General features: G+C 54.0%; 2 protein-coding genes and 1 long non-coding RNA gene across 6 annotated transcripts; 2 read left to right on the forward strand and 1 right to left on the reverse strand.

Annotated features, from left to right (window-relative positions):
* Positions 1-3148: 3148 nt before the first annotated feature.
* On the forward strand, positions 3149-7375 carry CYREN (cell cycle regulator of NHEJ). The gene is made up of 4 exons (XM_040643980.1): positions 3149-3383; positions 4529-4801; positions 5394-5469; positions 6394-7375. The coding sequence occupies exons 2-4, from the start codon at positions 4662-4664 to the stop codon at positions 6652-6654; spliced, it is 477 nt and encodes a 158-aa protein (XP_040499914.1). The 5' UTR covers positions 3149-3383; positions 4529-4661; the 3' UTR covers positions 6655-7375.
* TMEM140 (transmembrane protein 140) lies at positions 6877-20833 on the reverse strand. 2 transcript variants are annotated; one of them, XM_040643979.1, is made up of 2 exons: positions 20738-20833; positions 6877-8769 (listed from the first exon to the last, which is right to left on the reverse strand). In XM_040643979.1, the coding sequence occupies exon 2, from the start codon at positions 8731-8733 to the stop codon at positions 8179-8181; it is 555 nt and encodes a 184-aa protein (XP_040499913.1). In that variant the 5' UTR covers positions 8734-8769; positions 20738-20833; the 3' UTR covers positions 6877-8178. The 2 variants fall into 2 exon arrangements, with proteins under 2 accessions (XP_040499913.1, XP_008705817.2); XM_008707595.2 differs by lacking the exon at positions 20738-20833 and adding an exon at positions 8925-9194.
* On the forward strand, positions 10126-19839 carry LOC121105802. Of its 3 annotated transcripts, none has more exons than XR_005838480.1 (3): positions 10126-10190; positions 14347-16670; positions 18009-19839. It is a non-coding gene; the product is annotated as an uncharacterized LOC121105802 (long non-coding RNA). The 3 variants fall into 3 exon arrangements; XR_005838481.1 differs by lacking the exon at positions 10126-10190 and having other exon boundaries at positions 10376-14546; positions 14647-16670; XR_005838479.1 differs by lacking the exon at positions 10126-10190 and having other exon boundaries at positions 10376-16670.
* Positions 20834-21563: the final 730 nt, after the last annotated feature.

The raw sequence follows: 21563 nt of genomic DNA on the forward strand, positions 1-21563 counted from the left end.
ACCTTGGTAACCCTCTCTTCAAATGAAGAAAACCAAGACTTCTCCATTTACAATTTTCCCCATCTTCTGCATTGAAACAGCAGATTATCTCCACCACTGATTCTGTAGGACATTTAAGAAGCCATCATGTGTTTCATTTGAGTGAGAGTATTCACTGTTTAGCTTCAAAGTTTTGTTTCAGTTTCTCTTATTACCCATTCTCTCTGCTCTATATGGTCTCCACGGTTACCAAAATGTCTTTAAGGATTGCAAAGAAACAAAGAACACTTGAAAAGCTCTGTCTTCTCTCTTTTCCTTTATGCTCTGGGCCGAACACCCACCTCCCTTTTGTTTTGACTTTGGCTTGAGATTGTGTGGGGTTCCACAGCACACTGCCTAAAACACAAAACTACAACACTGACTAAAAACAAAAAACCCAAGTCCCATTCACCTCTGACCTTTTGAAATTAGCAAATACCGGTGGCCAAACCTGCCTGCTCCTGGCCTGTCTCTCCCCAGCCTTCACTCCATCCTGAGTGCGGTCAGGCTGTGTTCACCCTGGTGTTCCTCCCTGTGCCGCCCATACCCCTTCAGGATGAGCTCGCATCCTCCGGTCAGTCATGTCAAACTTGAATTTCCCTCTCCTTCACAAGAGCTGCTTGGCACCTGCCCAGAACCCCAACAAGACTCCTCCCATTCTCGGCAAGGGGAGCTTATCGGGAAGCCATCAAGCCAGTACAGCTCAGCCCAGCCTATGTACTTGGTATGAGTTTGCCCCCCCCCCCCCGGCTTTGGCCAGGGCTGCTTGAGAGCCCCTCGGGGCCTCCCCCTCGCTGTCCTCCGACCTGACCTGTCTGCTTTCTGTGCTTGCCACCTCTGCTGGGCCTGGGAGCACGGAGTTCAAAGCACTTGAGCCGTTGGTTCCGGCCTGTCCAGATCCCACAGCTCGGGTTTTCTATCCCCGCTTGGGCATCTCTCCTTTCAAACAGAAAGCCGCTCACGCAGATGCAAAGGTTTCCTGTTCCTCAGACCTCCTTTTTCAGCTGGTGGTGGGAAGTGGTTTTAGGGAGACAAATATGGAGGGAGCGATTCCACTAAGAACAAGTATTTCCTGTTCCTTTATTCACAAAACAAAATGATGCTTCGCCAGTTAGACCTGGGTTTGTCCTGGCTTGAGAGCAGAGGACCTGGAGGGCAGCAGTTCTAATACTTTTAATGGAACCAGAGAGGCAGGGCCTGTCCCCTTGGTGTTGCCCTCCAGAAAAGACTGGAGGCAGAGTCCAGGTTCAGCCTGCAGCTCAACGACCCCAGTGCACGATAGGTTGGTTTTGTGACTTGAAACCTTTATCTTCGTAAGCCTTGCTTGGGTTAAACCATCCTGGCCCAGCGGGTGAAAGTGCTTTAGAGAGACCCGAAGCGCCACTCAGCTGGAAGAGAGCTTCAGGATCCGGATCCCCCAAGCTTGGGATGGAGCTCCCCTGTTGTGCACCTCTGGCCCATGGAGAATCATTACCCCATTCTCGGATTTGTTATAAACCACATTTCAAAGGGATCTTGATAATTTCACATTTTGGGGCCAGACGCTCAGTTCTGATCATCCTTTTACCTCAAAGTGAGGCAGGAGAAGGTTCACCTGTGACTGCTCATGCTTGTGTTTTTTTTTTTTTTTTTAATTTTTTTATTATATTATGTTAGTCACCATACAGTACTTCCCCGGTTTCTGATGTAAAGTTCAATGATTCATTAGTTGCATATAACACCCAGTGCACCATGCAATACGTGCCCTCCTTACTACCCATTACCCATCTATCCCATTCCCCCACCCCCCTCCCCTCTGAGGCCCTCAGTTTGTTTCTCATAGTCCATAGTCTCTCGTGCTTCATTCCCCCTTCTGATTACCCCCCCTTTCTTTATCCCTTTCTTCCCTTACTGATCTTCCTAGTTATTATGTCATGCTTGTGTTTTTTTATCATGTCTGTGACCTGGAGGTTTCTTTGCTCGCCTCTTTTAGCCTGCTGTAAGCTGAGTGTGATTTTAACTAAAACTAGATGCGAGCTCCATGTGTCCACGGCAGTGCTCAGCACCAGGCTGAACACAGACCACCGAGGACACCTGGGAAGCTTTGTGGAGATGCCCTGCTCCCTCTCCCTCTCTTCAGTATTTTTTTTTTTAAGATTTTATTTATTATTTGACAGAGACAGCCAGCGAGAGAGGGAACACAGCAGGGGGAGTGGGAGAGGAAGAAGCAGGCTCCCAGCGGATGAGCCCGATGTGGGGCTCGATCCCAGGACTCCGGGATCACGCCCTGAGCCGAAGGCAGAGAGGCAGAGGCTCAACGACTGAGCCACCCAGGCGCCCCTCCCTCTGTTCAGTATTAGTGACATCTACTTCCTTTAAGACAACAGAAACAGAGGCTTTAATATCTTCTGCACCCAAGGGGCTCACCTTGTGCCCCCTCCCCTGGGATGTGGACCCCCAGCAGGGAGAGTTGAAATGGAGCAAATGGAGCCATGTTTGGGGACTGTTAAAGAGAAAATTATTCATGACAGTTAAAAATATCAAGGCCGACTTTATTCAAAGGCGGGTACTCCAGTGGGTTTTGTAGTAGGGGAGAGCCCCCAGGCTTAACTCTGGATGCAGCAAGGAAAGGGACTTGATAGCCAAAGAGCAGGGTGGCAGCAGTGGATGAAAAGTTGCTAAGAGGAAACACCAGGGGTAAGGGGGTAGGGGTCGGGGGGAGGGCTCTGGCTAAACCCAGCACCAGGATTCTTGCTGAAAGCAATTTAGGTGATAAGACATCACCCGGAATTTGGTGAACGATGAGGAACCCGCCCAAATGTGAGGGTGATCAGGATTGGGGGGCGGGAGTCCCGGCTAAAATGACTTGGTAGGATGCTTGCTAAAACTGGACAATGCAGAGAGGGGCAGGAAGGCTCCAAAGGCAGGGCCTAAATGAGAGCGGAGGAGCCCAAGCAGAGTTTGGTCCAGGAGGAACTGTGAGGCCGCCAGACCAACAGCAGGCGAGTCCTGGTCCGGGCATGGACGCCGACGGCGCCAGCTGCCTGCAGGGGGCGCGCCGGGTCTCCGCTCGGGCAGCGGCCCGGGCCGGAAGTGCCTAGGCCGCGCCGGGCGGGGCCGGGTCCCCACCACCGCCTGGGGCCGTCTCTCCGGCCCGCCCCGGAAGCCAAGAGCGGTGCGTGAGCCCAGGAGGCGGGAAGCCGGGCTGGAGGATCGCTTGTTTGGGGCTGAGCTCTGCCTTGCCGCCCGCTTCCCGGAGCCCCGGGCCCGCGAGCCAGCGAGCGAGCGTTTGGGCGGCCTCCGTCCCGCGGGTCCCGCGTCTCCCGTGGGCAGCCAGGCCCGGCGTGCAGGTCCACGTGCTGCCCCTCCGCTCTCGCCCCCCGCAGGTTGGCACTCGTCTTGCCGCGCGCGGCCGGGGCGGCGCAGGGTCCCCGAGGCAGCGGCGGGCGGTGGCTCGGGAGTGCCGGCACATCCCGAGCGTGCGGGGCCGGGTTTCCCGCAGGCAGCGCGGGCTAGTTCTGGCTTCGCAGGCCCTCCCGGCCGGGCCTCTGCCCTCCTTGGAGCCCCGGCGGCGCGGCGGCCGTTAGGCACAGGGTTTGGCCGGCACGATCCGGGTGCGAGTCCTGGCTGGCTATTTCAAACTTCTTTGTAACCTTGTGCACATTGCAGTCAGTTCCTTGTTTCTAAAAGGGGCTTGATAATATCTGCCTCGGGGTCGAATAAATGTCCGTATGCCTGGCGGCTAGCTGTGCTCTTGTAGTTGGGGGACTATTACCGTTGCCTGAATTTTGACAGCAACGAGGTACGGTACGTTGGCTAAGGTCTGTCCTCTGGCCAGACAGGTTAGGATGATGTCCTGCTCATTTTTTTCTTAAGTTGTAAACAGCCTTCTCGATGAGCAATAAATGATGATGATGCAGAGACGGATCTCTTACTCGTGGCTGGCCTTTTTCTAGGCAAACCTCTGCTCCAGTAAGATCCTCCCTAGGCGGAACCCTGAGCTGCTTTCGGGGTTGACTGCCAGGTGGAAGGGTTCGACTTGTACCCTTTGAGCCCCAGGGTGGGGGCTGAGCTTCAGGGGGAGGGGAGAAGAGAGACCAGGTTAGATGAGAGGCTGCCCAGGGGCCTTCGGGATTCTCCATCCGGAGCCAGCCCCAGCTGTGGTCCCTGATCCCTACTGCTGGCTAAAATCTGGCCAGCCAGAATTATCTTTGGATTAAGAGAGGGAGTGTTGGTTGATTCAACCTCACCGTGAATCAAAATGGTCTTGGGGTTCTCTGTAACCACACCAAGGTAGAGGAAATGAGAAGTCTGAAATTGGGGAGATGAGGGAGAGATGGTGAGAGATACGTTGAGGGTAGGAGAGGCTGGGCACCCTGGGGACAGAGAGCATCTTGGATGGCAGGGAGAAGGGGAATGTCCTATCTTAGTCTCCTGGGCCCTGCTCTCTGGCCTGTCCTGACCAGTAATTACAGCTGATGACTGGAAATATTTTAACTTCTTAGAATTCACTGGACTTTGTTCTTTGTAGGAATTACAGCATGACTCCCATTCAGGACACACCTGTAATTCCTGGTGTGATGAGAGTGGGGTTTGCTGTCCTGAATTAGAAAAGCAAGTCATTAAGCCTGGGCCCTGACTCAGCTTCAGGAGAGAAAAGAGAGATGGGAGACTTAAAATCTGAGGATAAAAAGAGGGTCCTTCCCACATGGATGACAGCCCAGGAGGCCGAGAAGAGAAAGGTTCCAGTGAAGACCCCCAAGGGGAGGAGACCGGCGGCATTGCAGGGGTGTGCTGCAGCAAGGTGGGGCAACTTCTGGTTGGGTTCCCAGGGAATCGGAGGGAGGGATTGGGGGCATCACAGTTGCTGGGGCTGAGCCTTCCAAGTGCTGGAACAGGGAGGTGGGTAGGTGTTTCAGCCCTGCGGAAACCTCTTTAGCCCGCAGGTGCATGGTCAGGAGGGGTGAAGTGAGCCCTCCCCTCACAGACCCCACTCTGCGCATGCATCTCCACGGCCAGACCCTCAAGTGTCAGCTCCCAGGCAGTGCTCTCCCTCTGGCTTGCACACATCAGCCAAGCTCTCAGACACCCTCACCCCCCTCCCTGACTCTTCCTTTTCTAAGTTGTCCTAACTGACCCACCTCCCTTCTGACTCACAGTCCTGCTTTACTGTGGTCATGGGTGCGGGTGGCTGTCAGTCACATCTTGGCCCGATGTCTGTTTGATCTGCTGGTGTGTGGGGCACTGTCAGGAGCTGGCCATCATGCCCTACTTCCAGATTGGAAAGTGGCAGCGGGTGGGAAGGCCTGGGGATGTGGCTCTTGCTCTCATGTTCTTCCCCCTCATGAGACCGGAGACCCGTCTGTCCCCATCTTAGCATCGTGCCTTCCTTTCAGACTCACCACTGTGAGGACCGTGTACTGCATGAGTGAAGCTGAAATGGTAGATGTCGCTCTGGGGATCCTGATTGAGGTAAAGTCAACTGTGTCTCTTCTAACTCTGAGGACCAGAAACTAGACTGGGCCCTTGGTTAATGGCAATAAGAGAGACGCCCTGCCTTCTCAGGTGGCCTTGGGGAGCCCCGTCGTCTGGCATCCCATTTCTTCCACCTGGCCCTTGTCTAGCACTTCTCTCAAGGTCGCGCTCCCCTTGGCCTCTCCCCATGTGAGGTGTGACTTAATGTTTGGGGCTGGACGCCTGGGGAGGGATTGGCCTTGGGAGGGAGAGCAGCTCTCTCTGGGGTGACTCTGTGCTGGAATGTGGAGGGGCCGGAAGTCTTTACCTATTTCTGTTCTCTGCAGGGTCTCAGTTGGGTGAGGTGACTTCTTACCATTGTACTTCTCCTCAGCCGAATGCCACCCAAGTCTCCTGGCTTCTGAAGCGAATAGTACTTGTGCCACCTTAGTGTTGTGTAGTGCTTTGTAGTTGACTGGGTACTTTCGTATATTGTCGCATTTAATCCTTGCCATCACCTAGTGATTGTTATTTCCGGTATTATCCCCATTTTACAGATAAAGAATTTGAGGCGCAGGGCTTTCCCCTTAGTTACACCGCCAATAAGTGACAGAGTTTAGGCTCACACTCAAGTTTTGTATCCCCTGCTCCTTCCATTCTGTCACCCTGCCTTTCCAGATAGGTTTTTCCTGTTTTTCTTTTCTACTTGGTATTCCTCAGGCCCCTGCTCACGTCTCTCCCACATCGGTCATGACTTCTTCAGGAGCTGTGGGTGGGGGGGGAGAGTGGGGAGGGGGAGGAGAGGCTCTGACTGGGGAGGGGTGCTTGACCCGGTCACACGCTGCCTTCACGGTGGCTTCTGCATCACTGACAGATAAGCCCGCGTTCCCTCGGGAAATAACATAATGTCTGTTTTGCCTGTCATTTCTCCTACCCCTGCAGGCCCGGGAACAGGAAAAGTCCTGGGAGTCACCGACTCTGGCTGGCGCTGATAAGCCAGAGCTGTCCCCAACCTGCTTAACTCTGTCACCGAGTTCTCCTGGGAGTAGAAGTGAGGATGAGGACAATGGGAAAGACGCCCTTCCTCCAGGCCTCAGCCCTCCTCAGGGGCACACGGGGTCTGACTCTGCGTGCAGCAGGAGCCCTGAGGAGGACGAGGACGAGGACATGTTAAAATACGTCAGGGAAATATTTTTCAGCTAAGGGACAGACTTCCCAGGACTTTCTGCCCGGGGCGGTGAGGGAAGCCGGCTTCCCCTCCCGGCCCGGGGCCTGCCCCAGGATGCTGACGGGGCCCAGTCCTCCCCTCCCTGGGCTGGCAGATGCCACAAGGAAGGGAAGCCCAGGAGGGTCTGGGCCTTGGAGCTGTCGTGCTGAGTGTGTGGAAGTGAGGAATCAGAATGAGCCACCATCAGAAGTTCTCTCTGCACTGCGCCTCCTCAGCTCGGAGGGTCTGACTTTATTCACTTCCAGGTCCGGGGAAAAGGCGGACGTGGGGGTCACACTTACTGGAACCAAGAGTCAACTTAATTTGAAAGAAGAAAATGTATGGCTGCTACGTTCACTGGAATTCCGACAGTTTAGTCGGCGTGATCTCTCCCTCAGGAGGAAGCTATATGAAACCGAGTTCCCGTCACCCATGCAGCCCGGGAGGCAGATGTCCTGCCCACAGTGCTCTGCCTGCGATCCGCCCCCCACGCTGCCACCTTCCTTCCACTTGGCGGCTCAGCCTCCGTCCCCTGGGCCGTTGTAAAGCGAGAGTGGGACAGGAGCCTGCAGGAGACCCTACAGACGAGAACACGCCCGAGTCCGTATTTCTGTCTGTTCAGTGTGGCTTGGACAGGCATGGAAGGAGGCAGTCGTTTGCTGTCCAGGTTTTCCGATACACACGTGCTGAGAAATACAAACCGTTCCCCAAGGCGAAGGTTGTGCTTTTATCCTTTGCAGTTCTGGGTGGAGAAGTGGAGAGAGGCAGCCTCCACAAACGTATGTGGGACTGTTCGTTCACCTTCCTCTCCTTCCTGGGGAGTTGGTGTATTCTGTTCCCAACTCCCAGGGCTCGTGCTAGGAATGATTTGCCCACTGACGCCCCTGCTTTGTCTGGTTTTGGGTCCAAGAGCCTTTCCAGGAGAGCCTTCAAAGACGCTGAGGCTTCTCTTTGTGCCCACGGGTCTGTCTGGAGTGAATCCCTCTGCCTTCGGGAGTGGTATCAGGGGAGAGGGGCTCATCACATCACACCCACCACAGAGAGAGGGAGCTTGCCGATCAGGGCCCCAAGGGACACGAGGTGCACGCTGTCTCATCATGTTCCCCGTTTGTTGACATAAACCTTCACTGAGTTCCAGTTTGACACTTGGCAAATTATCCTGGAAATCAGGCCTCGTGACAGGAATCCTCTCCCCATCATCCTGAGGATGAAGTAAGAATGGCTTGCTCAGATCAGTTCTTGGGACAATGAGCTAGGTGGCTTGGGCGTGTCCTTGAGAACCTTGGAAGTCCCATAGGACAGACAACCCTGCACAGAGGTCATCCTGCCATTGCTGCCTCCTGGTCTTTTTGACACCGGGTACCCCAACTTCTCTATGGTGGGGCCCGTCTGCTAGGGCTTAAGCTCGGCATTTGCTATGAAACAGGCTGGGAAGGCATACCAGCCCCAGTTTTCTGGCACTTTCTCTGAGCATAGTTCAAACTGAACTCTTGCAATCACACGTAAGCCTTTAGACACAACTAGCAGCTGTCCAGCTCGCTCTTCTCCTCTGCCCTCCGAGGGAACACGACTGTGGCCATCAGCAAGAGGATGAGGAAGGCCTGGGCCGCGCCCAGAGCTAGAAACCCAGACCCCAGGAGGGAGAGCCTGATCCACTTCCATGTGTAGGTGAGGAAGAGGCCCAGGCCGCTGGCCAGCAGCATGGACGACATGGCCAGGAAGCCCACCGCCAGCTGCCACTCTCCCTCGTTGCTATTGCACCAGGCCAGGAAGAGAGGCAGGGGGACAAAGAGCGTGAAGACCAGGGCCCCATACACACCAAGCCTGGCCAGGGCCAGGCCAACCCGCGGCACGCCCAGGGCCTCCAGCTCAGGGAACTGGTGGCACCGCAGGGAGCCAGTGCCCTCGTCCCACAGGCAGAAGTTGTAGAAGCCGATTCTGAGGTTGGGCAAGTCTGTGAGGTTGCCGGCCTTCCAGAGGAGAGCGTAGAACAGCAGGGAGATGACCGCGGCCGTGGTGACCATGATGCCCAGAAACAGCAGCTGCTCGGCCCGCCTTGGTCTGCGGATGGTCATTTTCTCCTGCGCTTTGCACGGTCGCCTTGCGGGTACCTGAGGGAAGTCACATCTGTGAGTGTCCAGGCTCCCTCCCAGGTTCCTCCCAAGCTCGTGTTCTCCCTTCTGGAATTCCATAAACACCTATGGCAACCTCCCTTCCAAACCCAGCAGGACTGAGAAGTTAGGGGGAACCTCCAGGCAGGACCCACCTGGTGACCCAGCCGCCTATCTGGGCCAAGTTCAGGGGTAAGGGCCCCCCGGGGAACTGGGGGTGCCTGACACGGGCTGAGTGCTGCCCTCTGAACAGGGCTCTGCTGCAGTTTCAGCACCAGATGCCACTGGAAACGTTTGTGAGGGAGTTTCTCAGATCCTGACGAGGGTGGGCTTGTCGGCGGGGAAGGAGAAGCCTCTCGGTCCTTGGGGGCCTGAAGGGGGAGGACGGTGCTAAAGGCACAGGGATCCGTCATTCTCTGGGCGACAGCAGCACCACCCAGGAGCTGGAAGAACCACCAGCAGTGGGACCCCGACCAGTCAAGTCAGAACTTCTGAGGTTGGGGCCAGGCACTGGTTGTTCTAGAAACTCTGGAGCGCGTTCTCACACATGAGCTGGGCTTGAGGAGCTCTGTGAGCTCACCTGCTCTGCTGTGGGAGTCAGGACTTGGTGAGGACAAGAGGCCACCTGGTAATGAAATCACACAGTCGTACTCCCTACTTCTTGTCTATGATTTTTTCCTGACAACAGTAATTCTAGAAATCTTGGAAAATAAATTTTAAAGGAAAAAATATTAAAAATAACCTTTTATCCCACCGCATACATAGAATCACTTACTTTTCTACCAATATTTTTTTCCTCTGTGCTGGTGGTGTATTTTTAAATCATACGGTTGACCACAATGATTTTCTCACTGAATATTGTGAACCTTTTTTCAAAGCTGTTAAATAGTCTTCAGAAACGTGGCTAATGGCTGCTTAATAGCTCATGTCGTAGATTTATCCATGACATTATCAGATAAATTGTTTCCATTTTTCACCATTATAATTGACAGGGAAGATGCTTGTAAGATTCTGATTTTTCCTTAGGCTAGATACCTAAGAGTACAGTCCCTGAGTCAAAGCTAGAAATATTTGTTGGTGATTTTATTGCATATTGCCCAATTGACCTGCAGAAAACTAATGGTAGTCCCTCTAATGTAGTATACACCTTCCTCATCGTATTTGAAAAATCTTTTCACTCTGATTTTACTCCGAAGGACTTCTCCAAATTGGCCTCTACACCAGTCGTCTGCATACAATACCTTTATATTTGTAAGTCTTCCGTTATGGAATAAAATCACCATTGAGAGCCCAGAGCACTTTGGAGCTCAGTACTGCTGGCCTTCGAAGACGCCGGGTGCTGGGGACACACTACAGAGTGACACCCGGTGAGTGCACAGAAAGGAGCGCCCAGGCACGTCCCAGGCACATCCTGCAGTGAGGTGAGCGGTGGCCCCTGGGAGAGGGGGAGAGGCTCGGGACACCGGTGTAACCCAGAGGGACCCCTGGGGAGGAGCAGCCCCTCCCTCGTTCCCACAGCTGACTGGAAGGAAGGGGTGTCTGACCACATCCCTTATTTGTTCTGCAAGAACAGAATGTGCCCAGAGGGAGAGAAAGAACACGTACTTGGGAACAGGATATGGGCCCGGCCCGAGGGAGAGGGAGCTGTCCTTGGGCCGCTACACCGAACAGCACAGACTGGGCAGCTTAGATCAGCAGACATGTATTTCTCACAGCTCTGGAGGCTGGGACGTCCAAGATGTAGGCACTGGCTGAATTTGGTGCCTGGGCAGCCCACCTCCTGGTTCATAGATGGACATCTTTGGCTGTGTCCTCACAGGGTGGAAGGGACAAGGGGGCTCTCTGGGGGCCTCTTTAACAAGGGCACTCGTTTCATTCATGAGGGCTCTGCTGCCAACCTACTCACCTCCCAGAGGCCTCGCCTCCTCGCTCATCGCACTGAGGTTAAGCTTCAACCTGTGCAAGGACGCAAGCGCTCACTCTATAGCAGGGGCTCCATTCGGAGGACCCGAGTGGGTGCAAACAACAAGAATAAAGATCTAGAGCTGGGGACGTTGCCTGGGGCTGAGGCCGGTGACTGTGAGAACAGAAACGTGAACCGATGTCTGCAATGAAGTTTGAACGCATGAGTATCCGGACACAGGCCTCTGCCCATGGCTTCTTCAGGGGAGCTCGGCAGGGAAGCTCAGAGTTGGGGGGGGGGGGCTTCCCCGCGGAGGCCCCTACCTCTGCAGCACATACTGACCTGACCGGAGTCTTTGGAGGCCTGAGTTAATGAAAACCCAGGAGGCCGAGGCCCTGTTTGAATGTAGCTGGGACATTCTTGGAGCCCTGGTACTTAGGACAGCAAGATTTACCAGGTATGACAAAGGCGTCTTTAGTCCATGGGTTGTGAGATTAGCATAAGGAGGGGTTCTAACCAGTCTGGCCTGGGGAGGGGGGAGTGTGGGGCAGGGGGATGGGGGGAATCCCCAGCAGGAAGGTGTTTTGTATGGTTTTGCGTATTTAACAAAGTTTGTTAAAACCTGTACCTGTGTTTTTAGTGGATTTAGGTATCAGGGTGTGGAGTGGATTTCCAGGGCTAGAACCCCAGTTTGAATAAGCGTGCTGTAGAAAATGAGGTTTGACTTGCCTCCATTGCTTAGGACCAAGAGGGTGGGAGCGGGGGTGGCTTCATACGAATGCTCCCTCTTATTGCCCCTGTTTCAGGCCTGTTACACTTGGGTTCAAAGCAGATCGCTACTATTAAGCATTTTCGACTTGAAGACAGACCGACCCTCCCCACCCCACCCCCCGCCGCCCCCTCCACGAAAAAGACTTGGCGGGCCTCAGAAGAGGGGTTGGTAGCTGCTCTGTGCTTGGCCTTTGGTTTTGATTTCCTCTCTTTCTCAGCTGCCCTTTGGGGGGTTTTCAGTAGAGAGTAAAACAAGTCAAACCGGAGCTGGGAAGCCCAGGAGCAGGCCTGTGGGAAGGTGGTTGCCCCTGGTTTCCCTTGTCCCCACTCTTTACAGGCACAGAGTTCAGACCCAGCTCCTTCACCTGGAGCTCGGGGTCACGGCCACCTGGCGCCACTTTGAACTTGCCCCTGCAGTTCCCTGTGAGGGGGGCCTCCGCGTGCTCTCCGCTCTTGCTGTGCTCAGCCCAGCGTGTGCTCGGGCTGCCCCATCCCATCTGCCCACTCTCTCAGCACCCCCTGACTGCTGTGGTCCTACCTGCTTTCTGCCTCTAAATGCTACTGACGCCCACCCCCATCTAGTTTGCTATCCATTCTATCCCCAGAATGGTGCCTGAGACACACGAGGAACTTTTTTTGGGGGGGGGGGTGAATGAATGAATGAGGGAAGGGGGGAAGGAGGGAAGCGCCCTGTGGCATCCTTTAGCAATTTCGTGTATACATACCATGCACCTAGCCTAACAAGCCAGCAAAGCTGTCTGAGGCGAGGGGCTGTGTTTTGTGTCTCGGACACACTCTGCACAGCGCTGGGCTGGCTGCTGCACGTGTCCTGTGGGACATCTGGACAGACCTCGGGATCTTGTGGACTAAGGCTGGAGGCTGGTCCTAGCTTCTTGGTGTAAACGTTTCATAGTGAAAGCATATGGAAGCTTGGTTGGAAAAGCCCATGGCACTCTTCTCCCCCCGCTGTCCTAGGAGCCCACCCTGGCTTTTTTGGCTTTTAACAATCCTAGTAATCACGGTCTTGCCACCAGGAGCTTTTTAATTCCCCTTCACAATAAGCCTCGGTTCCTTCAGAGGGGAACCCGGGAGACTTGCTGAGTCACTGCTGCCCTTTTCCGCTGAACTTCTTCCTGTTTATAATAAAGCAATAGATGCTGATTGTAGAAAACTAGAAAAATAGGCGAATGACCAAAAATCATCTATAACTTCGGGTTGTAGAAATAGCCACCCTTTAACAACACGTTTTACACAGTTGGGCTCGCATAAATATTTGTATCCCGCTTTGTAAACACCACGATAGCGTGAGTACACATCTGTGTTACGGTGTTTGACGCTATTTTGTAAGACTAGAAATAACGCTGAGGCGGATGCTGGTGAACCACCGTCTCTTGCCCCTGGCGCTTGCTTCTCAAGACCCCTGAAGTGCCCTCTCCTGAAGTCATGGAATCAAAAGAAACTTTACAAACTGTCCTAGTGTCTTTGTTCCCTTTGATAGAGGAGGGTCGGTAGCTCCGGTCTCCGTCTCCGGAGCGTACTTGGTCCGTCTTTGTGATCCGCTAACATACCCACCAGCTTCACCCCTGCAGAACTCTACTGTACACCGATGCTGATCAGACGCTTACTTCTCATGTCACTGCTCTACTCATGGTTTTTCCAAATTACACTTTCGTCTTATCCCAATGATTGAGATTCCCACAACACTCCCTTCTCCTCTACTTTGTCCTATATAAAAACAACCATAAAGACCCACCCTCACCCTATTTTTTTTTCCCCAATTCATTCTTCCTGCCTGCAAGTCTAATGATACCCAGTACCCAGACGTTCCATAGAGCTGGGGCTTAGGTCTCTCACCATCTACCTGAGGCACACCTGCGTGCCTCCGTCACTCACGACGCCCGGAGGGGGCCTCACAGCGCACCCCTGCACGTCTTCCCTGCCAGATGACCACTCGTCCACCAGCCGCGGGAAGTCTGTTCCATTCACTGCGTGTTCAGTAAACCCTTGAAGTGTGGCCTACGGCAGGGCATGGGGTGCCCACAGAGAGTGGCCCCTCCAGGAGTACTGGCCTCCCGGACTTCCGACTTCCTCCCCCAGGAATGCTATCCTATGCTCTCCCTAGAGGGCTGTATGTCTTCTGCAGTGTGCTACCAATGGTGCCCTCTTTTCATGACAACATGAACAATTACCTGGCCTCTTGCTGCTCCTTTAGGAACCAGACTTCCCCTATAATTACTCTTGCCCCCTCCCCCACTAGCTTCCACTATGGTGGCTTCCGCTGTATTTTCCAAGAACTTGAGGCAAGTCAGGACTTTGGCACTTGCCAGTTCCTCTGCCTGGAATGCTCTTCTGTTGTCACACGTCTCCCTCCCTCACCTCCCTTGGGTCTCTGGGCTCCAGTATTCCTTTCTCAGGGAGGCCGCCCCTGGTTAGCATCTTCACCTTGACCGCTCCCGCAGCCGGGCGCTCCCCGGGGCCCTTTCCTGCTCTCTCCGCTGCTTTTTTAGTCTCCCATTCTCAGCCTTTTCTTGTTCCCCCACCCTCGCCCCCAGTGGGATGTAAACTCATGAGGGCCAGGACTTCTATCTGTTGCTCATTTTTATGTATCTATGGTTAGCTGGCTGGCTGTTTACCCAAAATCTATCTTTTACTGTTATGTCCCCAATACCCAGGGCCACCAGGCACAAGGCAGCCCCCCCCCCCATGTCTATTGAGTGACTTGTGAATGAGTGAGTGAACATCCATGGGACACACAGAGCTGCTCAAACTCCTCCCTGTGGTTATTTTTTCCACCTACTTGTCTGTCCTGGTTCTCCTCCTTCTGGCCATTCTCTCTTGATTCTTCCTGTTTCCTAAATGCGAGCTCCCTACAAGATTCTCCTTTCTCACATATGTCATCCAAGCCACCAGTTTCCAGAGCTGAGCACCAAGAGCACAGAGAGGATGACACAGGAGATGTGGGGACAGCTGAGGTCAAGGGCAGCGGCTCCCTCCCCCAGCCCAGCTCTGCCAGAAGCAGTCGCCACCAGGCCTACGGGACTGCCCGGCAGAACCTGGATGGTATCATTTTGTTGTCAGAACAGAAGCTTGAAAGAGAAAACAGGTGGGTTACTAGGTTGTTACTGGTTACAAATTCACCTCCCAGCCTTCCTTTTCCTTAATGATTTAAGAAAGTTGGAAATGTATCATATTTCCTTTGGCAGAAATATGAGCGAGCAGAAGTTGCTTCGAGAATTCTCTTTGATCAGTGGAATGCATCGAGCAAGAAATCTGCTTTGGCTGCGCTTGCTGCTAGTTAAGAGTGGACTTCAGCATCCCGTGGGCCTGTACTCTGTGCTGGGCACGGAGTGGGTGCTGCTCTCTGAAGTTCGCACAGCAACCCCGTGGGAGCAGCTTTATGGTTCTTGTCTCCATCTTCCCCGAGGAGACCACGAGGCTCAGTAAGGGTCAGGAACTCCCCCACATTCCCACAGCCAGTGGTGGGGACGTCTGGCAGGCAGGCTGGTGGTCGTCACTGTGGAGCCTGGCTCCGTGGAGCCGAGCACGTGCGTGCTGGGGCCTGGCGCTCCCTGTCGTCAGCGTTCGTGCTCCACGCAGTGGGGACAACGTGGGATAAGGCTTCTGGGCACAGACTTGGCAGCTGTGTGTCCTGGGTTCAAATCCCAGGTCTACGGCTTACCAGCTACGGTACTTCACATCCCAGGGCCTGTGATTCTCATCTGGAAAATGCGTCTAATAGAACTGACTCTGTAGACATAGGAATTAAATGAGGTAGTTTATGTAAAGCATGTGGAACATGACCTCGGAAGTACTATTTAAAGTGTGATTACCACAGAGAGAAAACGGAAACTCTGAAAGTCAAGCACAGGGCCACACCGCCCGGCAGCGGCCAGACGCTGGAGGGGACAGACGGCGCTGGTGCTCACCTGCAGAGCGTCACACAGGGACGTGGTGGTGAAGAGCACGGGCCTTAGAGCCAGCCACTCCCCGGACCCCCCTGGGCTCGGTGCTGTGAGCTTGGGCATGTGGCGCGGCCTCCCGCACCTCCGTCCCCACCTGGAACATCGCGGGCCTGTTCTGGGCGCTGTCGTGAGACCGACACGTGGCAGTTGTGTCCACACCAACAGACTGGTGCCTGGCTCACGCTGATGGCGCGGGGAGCGGGGTCCGGAGGAGAGGGAGGTGAGGGCCGGGAGCGGAGGAGGCCTGGGAGTGCCTCGTGAACGGAGAGAGAAGCGAAGCTAGGAGAAAATGTGAGTGAAATAAAGCCAGACAGACAACCTGACGGGAAGAGCCCGCGGGGAGCCCAGGGCTCTGAGGCGGTGACTGGCCCGGACTAACACCTCCCTGGCTGAGCACGGTCAGGATCACTCGTGGTTGGGGTGTGGCTCTGACAAAAATAGAAAGGGAAGAAGAAAGGGAAATGTGTCATATTTCCTTTGGCGGAAATATGATCCCACGTTCTTAGTTTTCAAAGCTGGGCCGCAGTGGTGTGTGGGGGAGGGGGGGTGCAGCTGCCCGGGTCCCCGCTGTGCTCTGAGGGGGGGGGGCGACGTCAGCTTTTTATGCAATGCGTAACATTTCGATGTACTGAATTTGCACGTAAACGAAAGCAGCTTCGCCCGCAGACCCAGCACCGCGCGTCAGCACGAGACTGCACATAGCGTCCGAACCACCAGTCTCAAGACCTCCACGTACACGAGCTCCTCAGCCAGGCTGTTCCAGTGGTTCCAGTCACGTCCCCTGGCTCTTTGCTCATTTGTTTTGTGGCTTATTAGTTAGCCCTCGCGAGCAGGTGATCTAGCTGGGGGCAAAGGTCAAAGACAGTTCAGAGGGAGAAACAATCCTTCAGAAGGAGCACGGGCCTTCAGAAGAACCTCCAGCCCATCTGCGTTGGGTGTTCAGTGCTGGGACCCCAGAGCTGCTTGTCAGGAGCCTAAGATTAAGGTTCACCGGACCCAAAGCCGAGTCTGAAGGCAAGTGATACTAGAAACTAGGACTGCCGTTGGCTGTCGCTCTTGGTCTCCTGCCCAGCCCTCCTACAATCCCGATAGAGAGCCACAGCCCCCCTCCTACTGAGGAGGCCAGGGTTTCCTCTTGTGACGCCATGAATGGCACATTTTGGATGGTTCCCTCTGTCGCAGGCCTTGAGGAATCAGCACTCAGGGCAAAGCAGGGGCCTGGCCTCACTGAGCTTGCCTTCTGGTTGGGGAGACAAACGCCAATGGTATGTATACTTTTAAAAAAGATAATTATAATTTTTGAAAAGATTTGGGAAGGAAATAAACAGAATGAAGTAAAGGAGAGAAGGTGACAGGAGGAAGCCGTTAGTCTTGATCAGTGGGTCAGGGAAGGCCTGCGTGTGGAGGAGACATTTGGTCTGGGCCGGGGAAGAGCCTTCCCGGGAGACAGTGCAGTAGTTATAAACACTTGGTTGGGAGACGAACAGATTCCCCATGACTGAGGAGAGGGGACGCGATGAGTCTGGACAGGTGAGTGGTCCCAGGTTCCTGAGGGCCTTGTAGGCCAGGGTGACAGGCGTGGATTCTATCCTTCTAACCGAGTGTGCCATTAACTCCGTCCCTATTCCCATGATTTGAGAGAGACGGGGCAAAGTCCAGGGATTACCTCACACGCATCCTGCCTGCAAGCCCTGCGGGCCGCAGCTAGGCCTACTCGAATGTAGTTGCACCCAAGACGAGGAGGAGGTAAAGAATAATCGGCAGTCACCAAGACCTAGACCTTAAACTTTGCAAGAGATCTTTAGCGTTGGCCGGAAAGATGGTTTCCCAGGAACTTCACCTCCATCCATCCTCACGGGAGGATAGGGTTCTGCCCTGGCAAGGTTGTAATACATATGAAAGGCCTTCAAGACACGTGCAAAATAACTCCAAAAGAGCAAATCCCCACCAAACTGAATAGCAGATGCTATGGGGCCTCCCCCTCCAGCCTTCAGGGCCAGTATCTGGGAGCCTGAGAAAGCCCGTCTCCGCCCAGTCTGTCTCCGGGCTGGTGTGGGCTGGCCGCCTGAGGAGAGGGTGGAGGCCGCTGCTCCTTCCCGCCCTCTGCCCTCCGCCCTCCGCCCTCCGCCCGGTTAGCACCCTGCTGCCCTACTGCTGCCCAGCACACAGACGGCAGCTCCTCACAGAAGCGCTGGGCGTCTCGGGATTACCTCCCAACGGCTGGGTTTGGGCTGACGCAGCGAATTCTTCGTATATCCCCGGACCACAACCTGGAGGCCGCGGCGGGGGCCCAGCCCAGGTCCCAGTTCGCAGCCTAAGTCAGCCGGCGTGGGAAGCACCCGCTGAGGAAACCTAACACCCAGCACGACCCTCCCACTGCACTTCCACTCGCTCTCCTTACCCCGCACAGCAGGGCCTCCTCCAGTCATGCCCCTTGGTTTCCACACTGCTGCCTCCCTCCAGAGCTCGCTCTTGCCCCACATCCCACCCCCGTGCTCCATGCTTGTGAGGAGCTCTCCTCCCCCCAGTCCGCGGCTTGTTGTCCCTTAAATCAAGGAAGGGCAAAGCCATGACTGAATTGTTTGCATTTTGTCATTTGACAGGACTGACAACGCTGAGGTGGTGTGAACCCGGGCGCCACGCTCTGAGGAGCCCCAGTTGCTGATGTATTCCAGGATTCAATTTGCAGGTGTTTGTTACACTTATTAAGTCGCTGAAGACGTACGTTCTGGGGCCTACGGCAGGCTGGAGTCACTGATCCCAGGAACTGGAAGTTGGGCCCCAGACCCCCGAATGGTCGCCCCCCCAGGGGTACTGGGATGGACAGCTCAAGAGCAGACTATCTCAGAAAAGCCACACAGAGGAAGTGAACATGTGATAAAAGTGGCACCATAGTTCAGTGGAAGGTTTTCCCTTAACTAGCACTGAAGCAGTCCGTGAGCGAAACTGAAAACAAAACTAGTTGAAGTCCTTGTCTCACGCCACATACCAAAATAAAGTTCACGTGGATCCAAGTGTGACATGTAATGAAGAGGAAAAAAAGATAGAAAAAAAAGAAAAGATCTAGAAAAAAAGTGAAGATTCACGACTGAGAACACTTTGAACTTAAAAGCAAATTGAAATCACGAAAAAACTATACAGACGTAACCATTGAGGAAGTTACATTTCTATATAACAAAATAAAATTACAAGTCAATGAGAGTGGAAAATATCTGCAATAAATAGGAAATGATTACTATTACTAATATACCAAAGGCTCACACAAGTAGGTAAGAAAAGCAATCCTTGTGAAAATGGACAAAGACTATGAAGACATTTCAGAAGAGAAGGAATGCCAAATAGGTCACCGTAGCTTTAGACTCTCTACCAAATGTGTGGGTTTCCCTCCACCAAACAGTTCTCTGCGACACCAGCTGGTGCCCCATTTAACTCAATTCTGACACCATCTACGGGAGAGTGTCAGGACCCATAAGCAAAGGGCTCAGTCCCATAAGCCACCCCCCCTTCCCTTCCTTCAGAGGAGGCTTTGTTACCTGGCCCAATGGATGACATCACTGGGCACTGGGCCCAACTGGATGTGGGTGATTGATTGAATGTCCAGCCAGTCTGCCTCCCGGGGTGGGGGGGGGAGACTAAAAGTTCCCCTCTATTCCTGAGGTTGCTTCCCCTGACAACCAAACCCCATCTATAGAGATTTGCCAAAATTCAGCTCATTAACATAAACGCAGATGTGCTTGAAAGGAGCTTGTTAGGAATAAAGAGAAGACACCTTTATCTCTATTATAACCTAGGAAATTCCAAGGGTTTTAGGAGCTCTGTGCCAAGAAGGGGAATAAAAACCAAATATATATTCTTATGTAAATCACCCTATCTCATTAACTAACAAGAAAAAAGTCTATACCTTTTGTCATGTAAGCAAAGATATGCCAAGTCAAAGAACCTCGGAGTTTCCCTGTCAAAACCACAGATGAAAACGTTGGTTGCCACAGAACGCATGGGAAAGCTGCCGTGTTCACGCAGTCATGGTAGGAATGGTTAAACATTTGTGCAAACTTTCTAGAAGGCAATTTGGCAATATGCACCGAAACCCCTCAAAATCCTTCTTTCTGGCCTAGTAATTCCACTTCGGAGTTTATCCTAAGGCAGCGATCAGAAATGCAATCAATGATTTATATACAGGAATGTTCATCACAGTATTTGGCGAAAAATGGGAAGGAACTCGGATGCCCACCATTGGAATTAAATTATGACACATCAAGGCGATGAAACTGTGCAGACTTCAGAAAAGTCACGTCTCAAGTCACACTCTATAGTATGACTGCAAGAAAGAGACTAAGGGAACATTCTAAAATGTTAATGTTAGCCGCGGTATCTACCTCCGGGTGGTGGCATTATGGACAACGTTCCCTTTTTACATTAAAAATATTTTCAGAATTATGTGTTGTATTTAAGTAAAAGTGAAATGCATAAAACAAACATAAACAACCTTCATGATCAGGTAAGATTAGGCAAGAGTTGGCTGGAAAGAAGGCGGAGAAGGGAGTATGCGTAGAATCCGAAGTCTTACGAAAGGAGTCTCAGGTCTGGGGCTCGGGGAGGGATAGGGCCTAAGGAGACGACACTGAAAAATGCACACTAGCTGACAGGAGGTAAGGAAAGAAGGATCGTGTGTGTGTTTTCTTTCCCCAAGGGGCCTTTGGTTTTACAGGTGAAGTATAACGGACGTTATTAAGGAAACAATCCATATTAAGATATTTTAAGATAAGCACCAGCAGCACCAAGATCCCACCATGAATTTCCATGAAGGCATGAGAAGCAATGTAGTCTAATAAACAGAGGGTCCGAAAAATCTTAGGCCCTGTAATATTGCGATCAAGAACACGGGTCTTTATGACCATCTTGGCCGGCAGTGCGTCTTTTAAAGATTTTAAGTGTGTTTTTTGGAACTTCGAGGAACAGTTGAGCTCCTGCGAGTCGGGGATCCGCTCCTGTCTGCCTGCCCCGTTTCTGCTGAGCAGCCCACCCCACGGGCCACCCACACTTATTTGCACAGACTTGGTGCGAGCCCCCAGCGCTCACCCTTGCCGCCGTTTGTTTCTCACGGGGGACCCTGCATCTCCCGCACCGTCTCCGGGGCCGGAGGCGCCCGGGAAGGTGCTGGAGGGAGCTGCGGGAAGGAGGGAGGAGCGGGCAGGGCAGGGCAGGTCCTGGGGCGGGGGGCGCCGACACGGACCACCAATCCCGGCCCGGGCTCGTTGCGAGAATGGGGAAGGCCCGAGCAACTCCGCAGCGAGCCGAGGCCAGCTGGGCCGCGCGCACGCCAGGTACTTACGCGCAGAAGAGGCGCAGCGCGCGGACGGCCAGGCGGGCAGGCGGGGTGCGCGGGTTTCCCGCAGGCGCCCCCGCCGCAGGCGCCGGAGGGGCCGGGGGAGCCGGGCCGAGCGGGCGGACGCGGTCCGGGGCGGCGGCCCCGCTCGCATTCGCGCTCGGGCCCGAGTCCACGGCGCTCTGAAGGTCGGGGCGTGTGTGCGGACGGCTGTCCCGTCAGCTGATTTCACTTTCATTTCTTCACTCGCCGGCGGCCCGCGACTTTCCAGAAAAGAGGGATGTAAACAACGTTGTGGTTCGGCGCCGGTCCAAGAGTCAGGTGAGTGTCTCGCTCTCACAACAACACGATTCCCGGCGAGCACGCGGCCCAGGGTGTAGACGCCGCGGAAACACGACCGAGAACTTTATTCACAGGAGACGTTCCCCAGCCTCCGGCCCAAGCCCCCGGGCCGCCCCGTGGGAAACACGTCGACCGTCTGTCCCTGCCTTCCCCGAAATCGGCTTTGTGGGGTGCCTGGGCTTCTGGGGCCCAGACCCTGGTGTGCCTCGCGTTCCCACCAGGGTGTTTAGGCCGGTGCTGGGGCAGCTGGAACGTCTCGTCCTTCAAAATAAGAGGAGGAAGCTTTTATTTTGTAACCTTCGGGGCTCCTAGACCGAGCTGAAAAGTTGCCTCCTTGGTTCGCAGGACCAGCTGGGAATTCCAGTTTGGAGCAGAGCTCGGTTTCGTCAGGAGGCAGGTACCCTAGGGATGCTGGAATCCTGCAGGCTTCTCTTCCCCTCCCCCTGTCCTTCCCCAGTGCGGAGAGTTCTTTGAACTGCCACTCCCCCCC

Source organism: Ursus maritimus, unplaced genomic scaffold, assembly GCF_017311325.1.
Source record: "Ursus maritimus isolate PB19 unplaced genomic scaffold, ASM1731132v1 scaffold_3, whole genome shotgun sequence".
In the NCBI taxonomy this organism is placed as follows: Eukaryota; Metazoa; Chordata; class Mammalia; order Carnivora; family Ursidae; genus Ursus; species Ursus maritimus.

Coding starts and splice junctions, on each gene's coding strand:
- CYREN (XM_040643980.1), top strand. CDS start 4,662: ATGGGAGACTTAAAATCTGAGGATAAAAAGAGGGTCCTTCCCACATGG. Junction 4,802..5,393: donor CAGGGGTGTGCTGCAGCAAG/GTGGGGCAACTT, acceptor CCTTCCTTTCAG/ACTCACCACTGTGAGGACCG. Junction 5,470..6,393: donor CTCTGGGGATCCTGATTGAG/GTAAAGTCAACT, acceptor CTACCCCTGCAG/GCCCGGGAACAGGAAAAGTC.
- TMEM140 (XM_008707595.2), bottom strand. CDS start 9,182: ATGACGGATCCCTGTGCCTTTAGCACCGTCCTCCCCCTTCAGGCCCCC. Junction 8,770..8,924: donor ATAGGCGGCTGGGTCACCAG/GTGGGTCCTGCC, acceptor GACTTCCCTCAG/GTACCCGCAAGGCGACCGTG.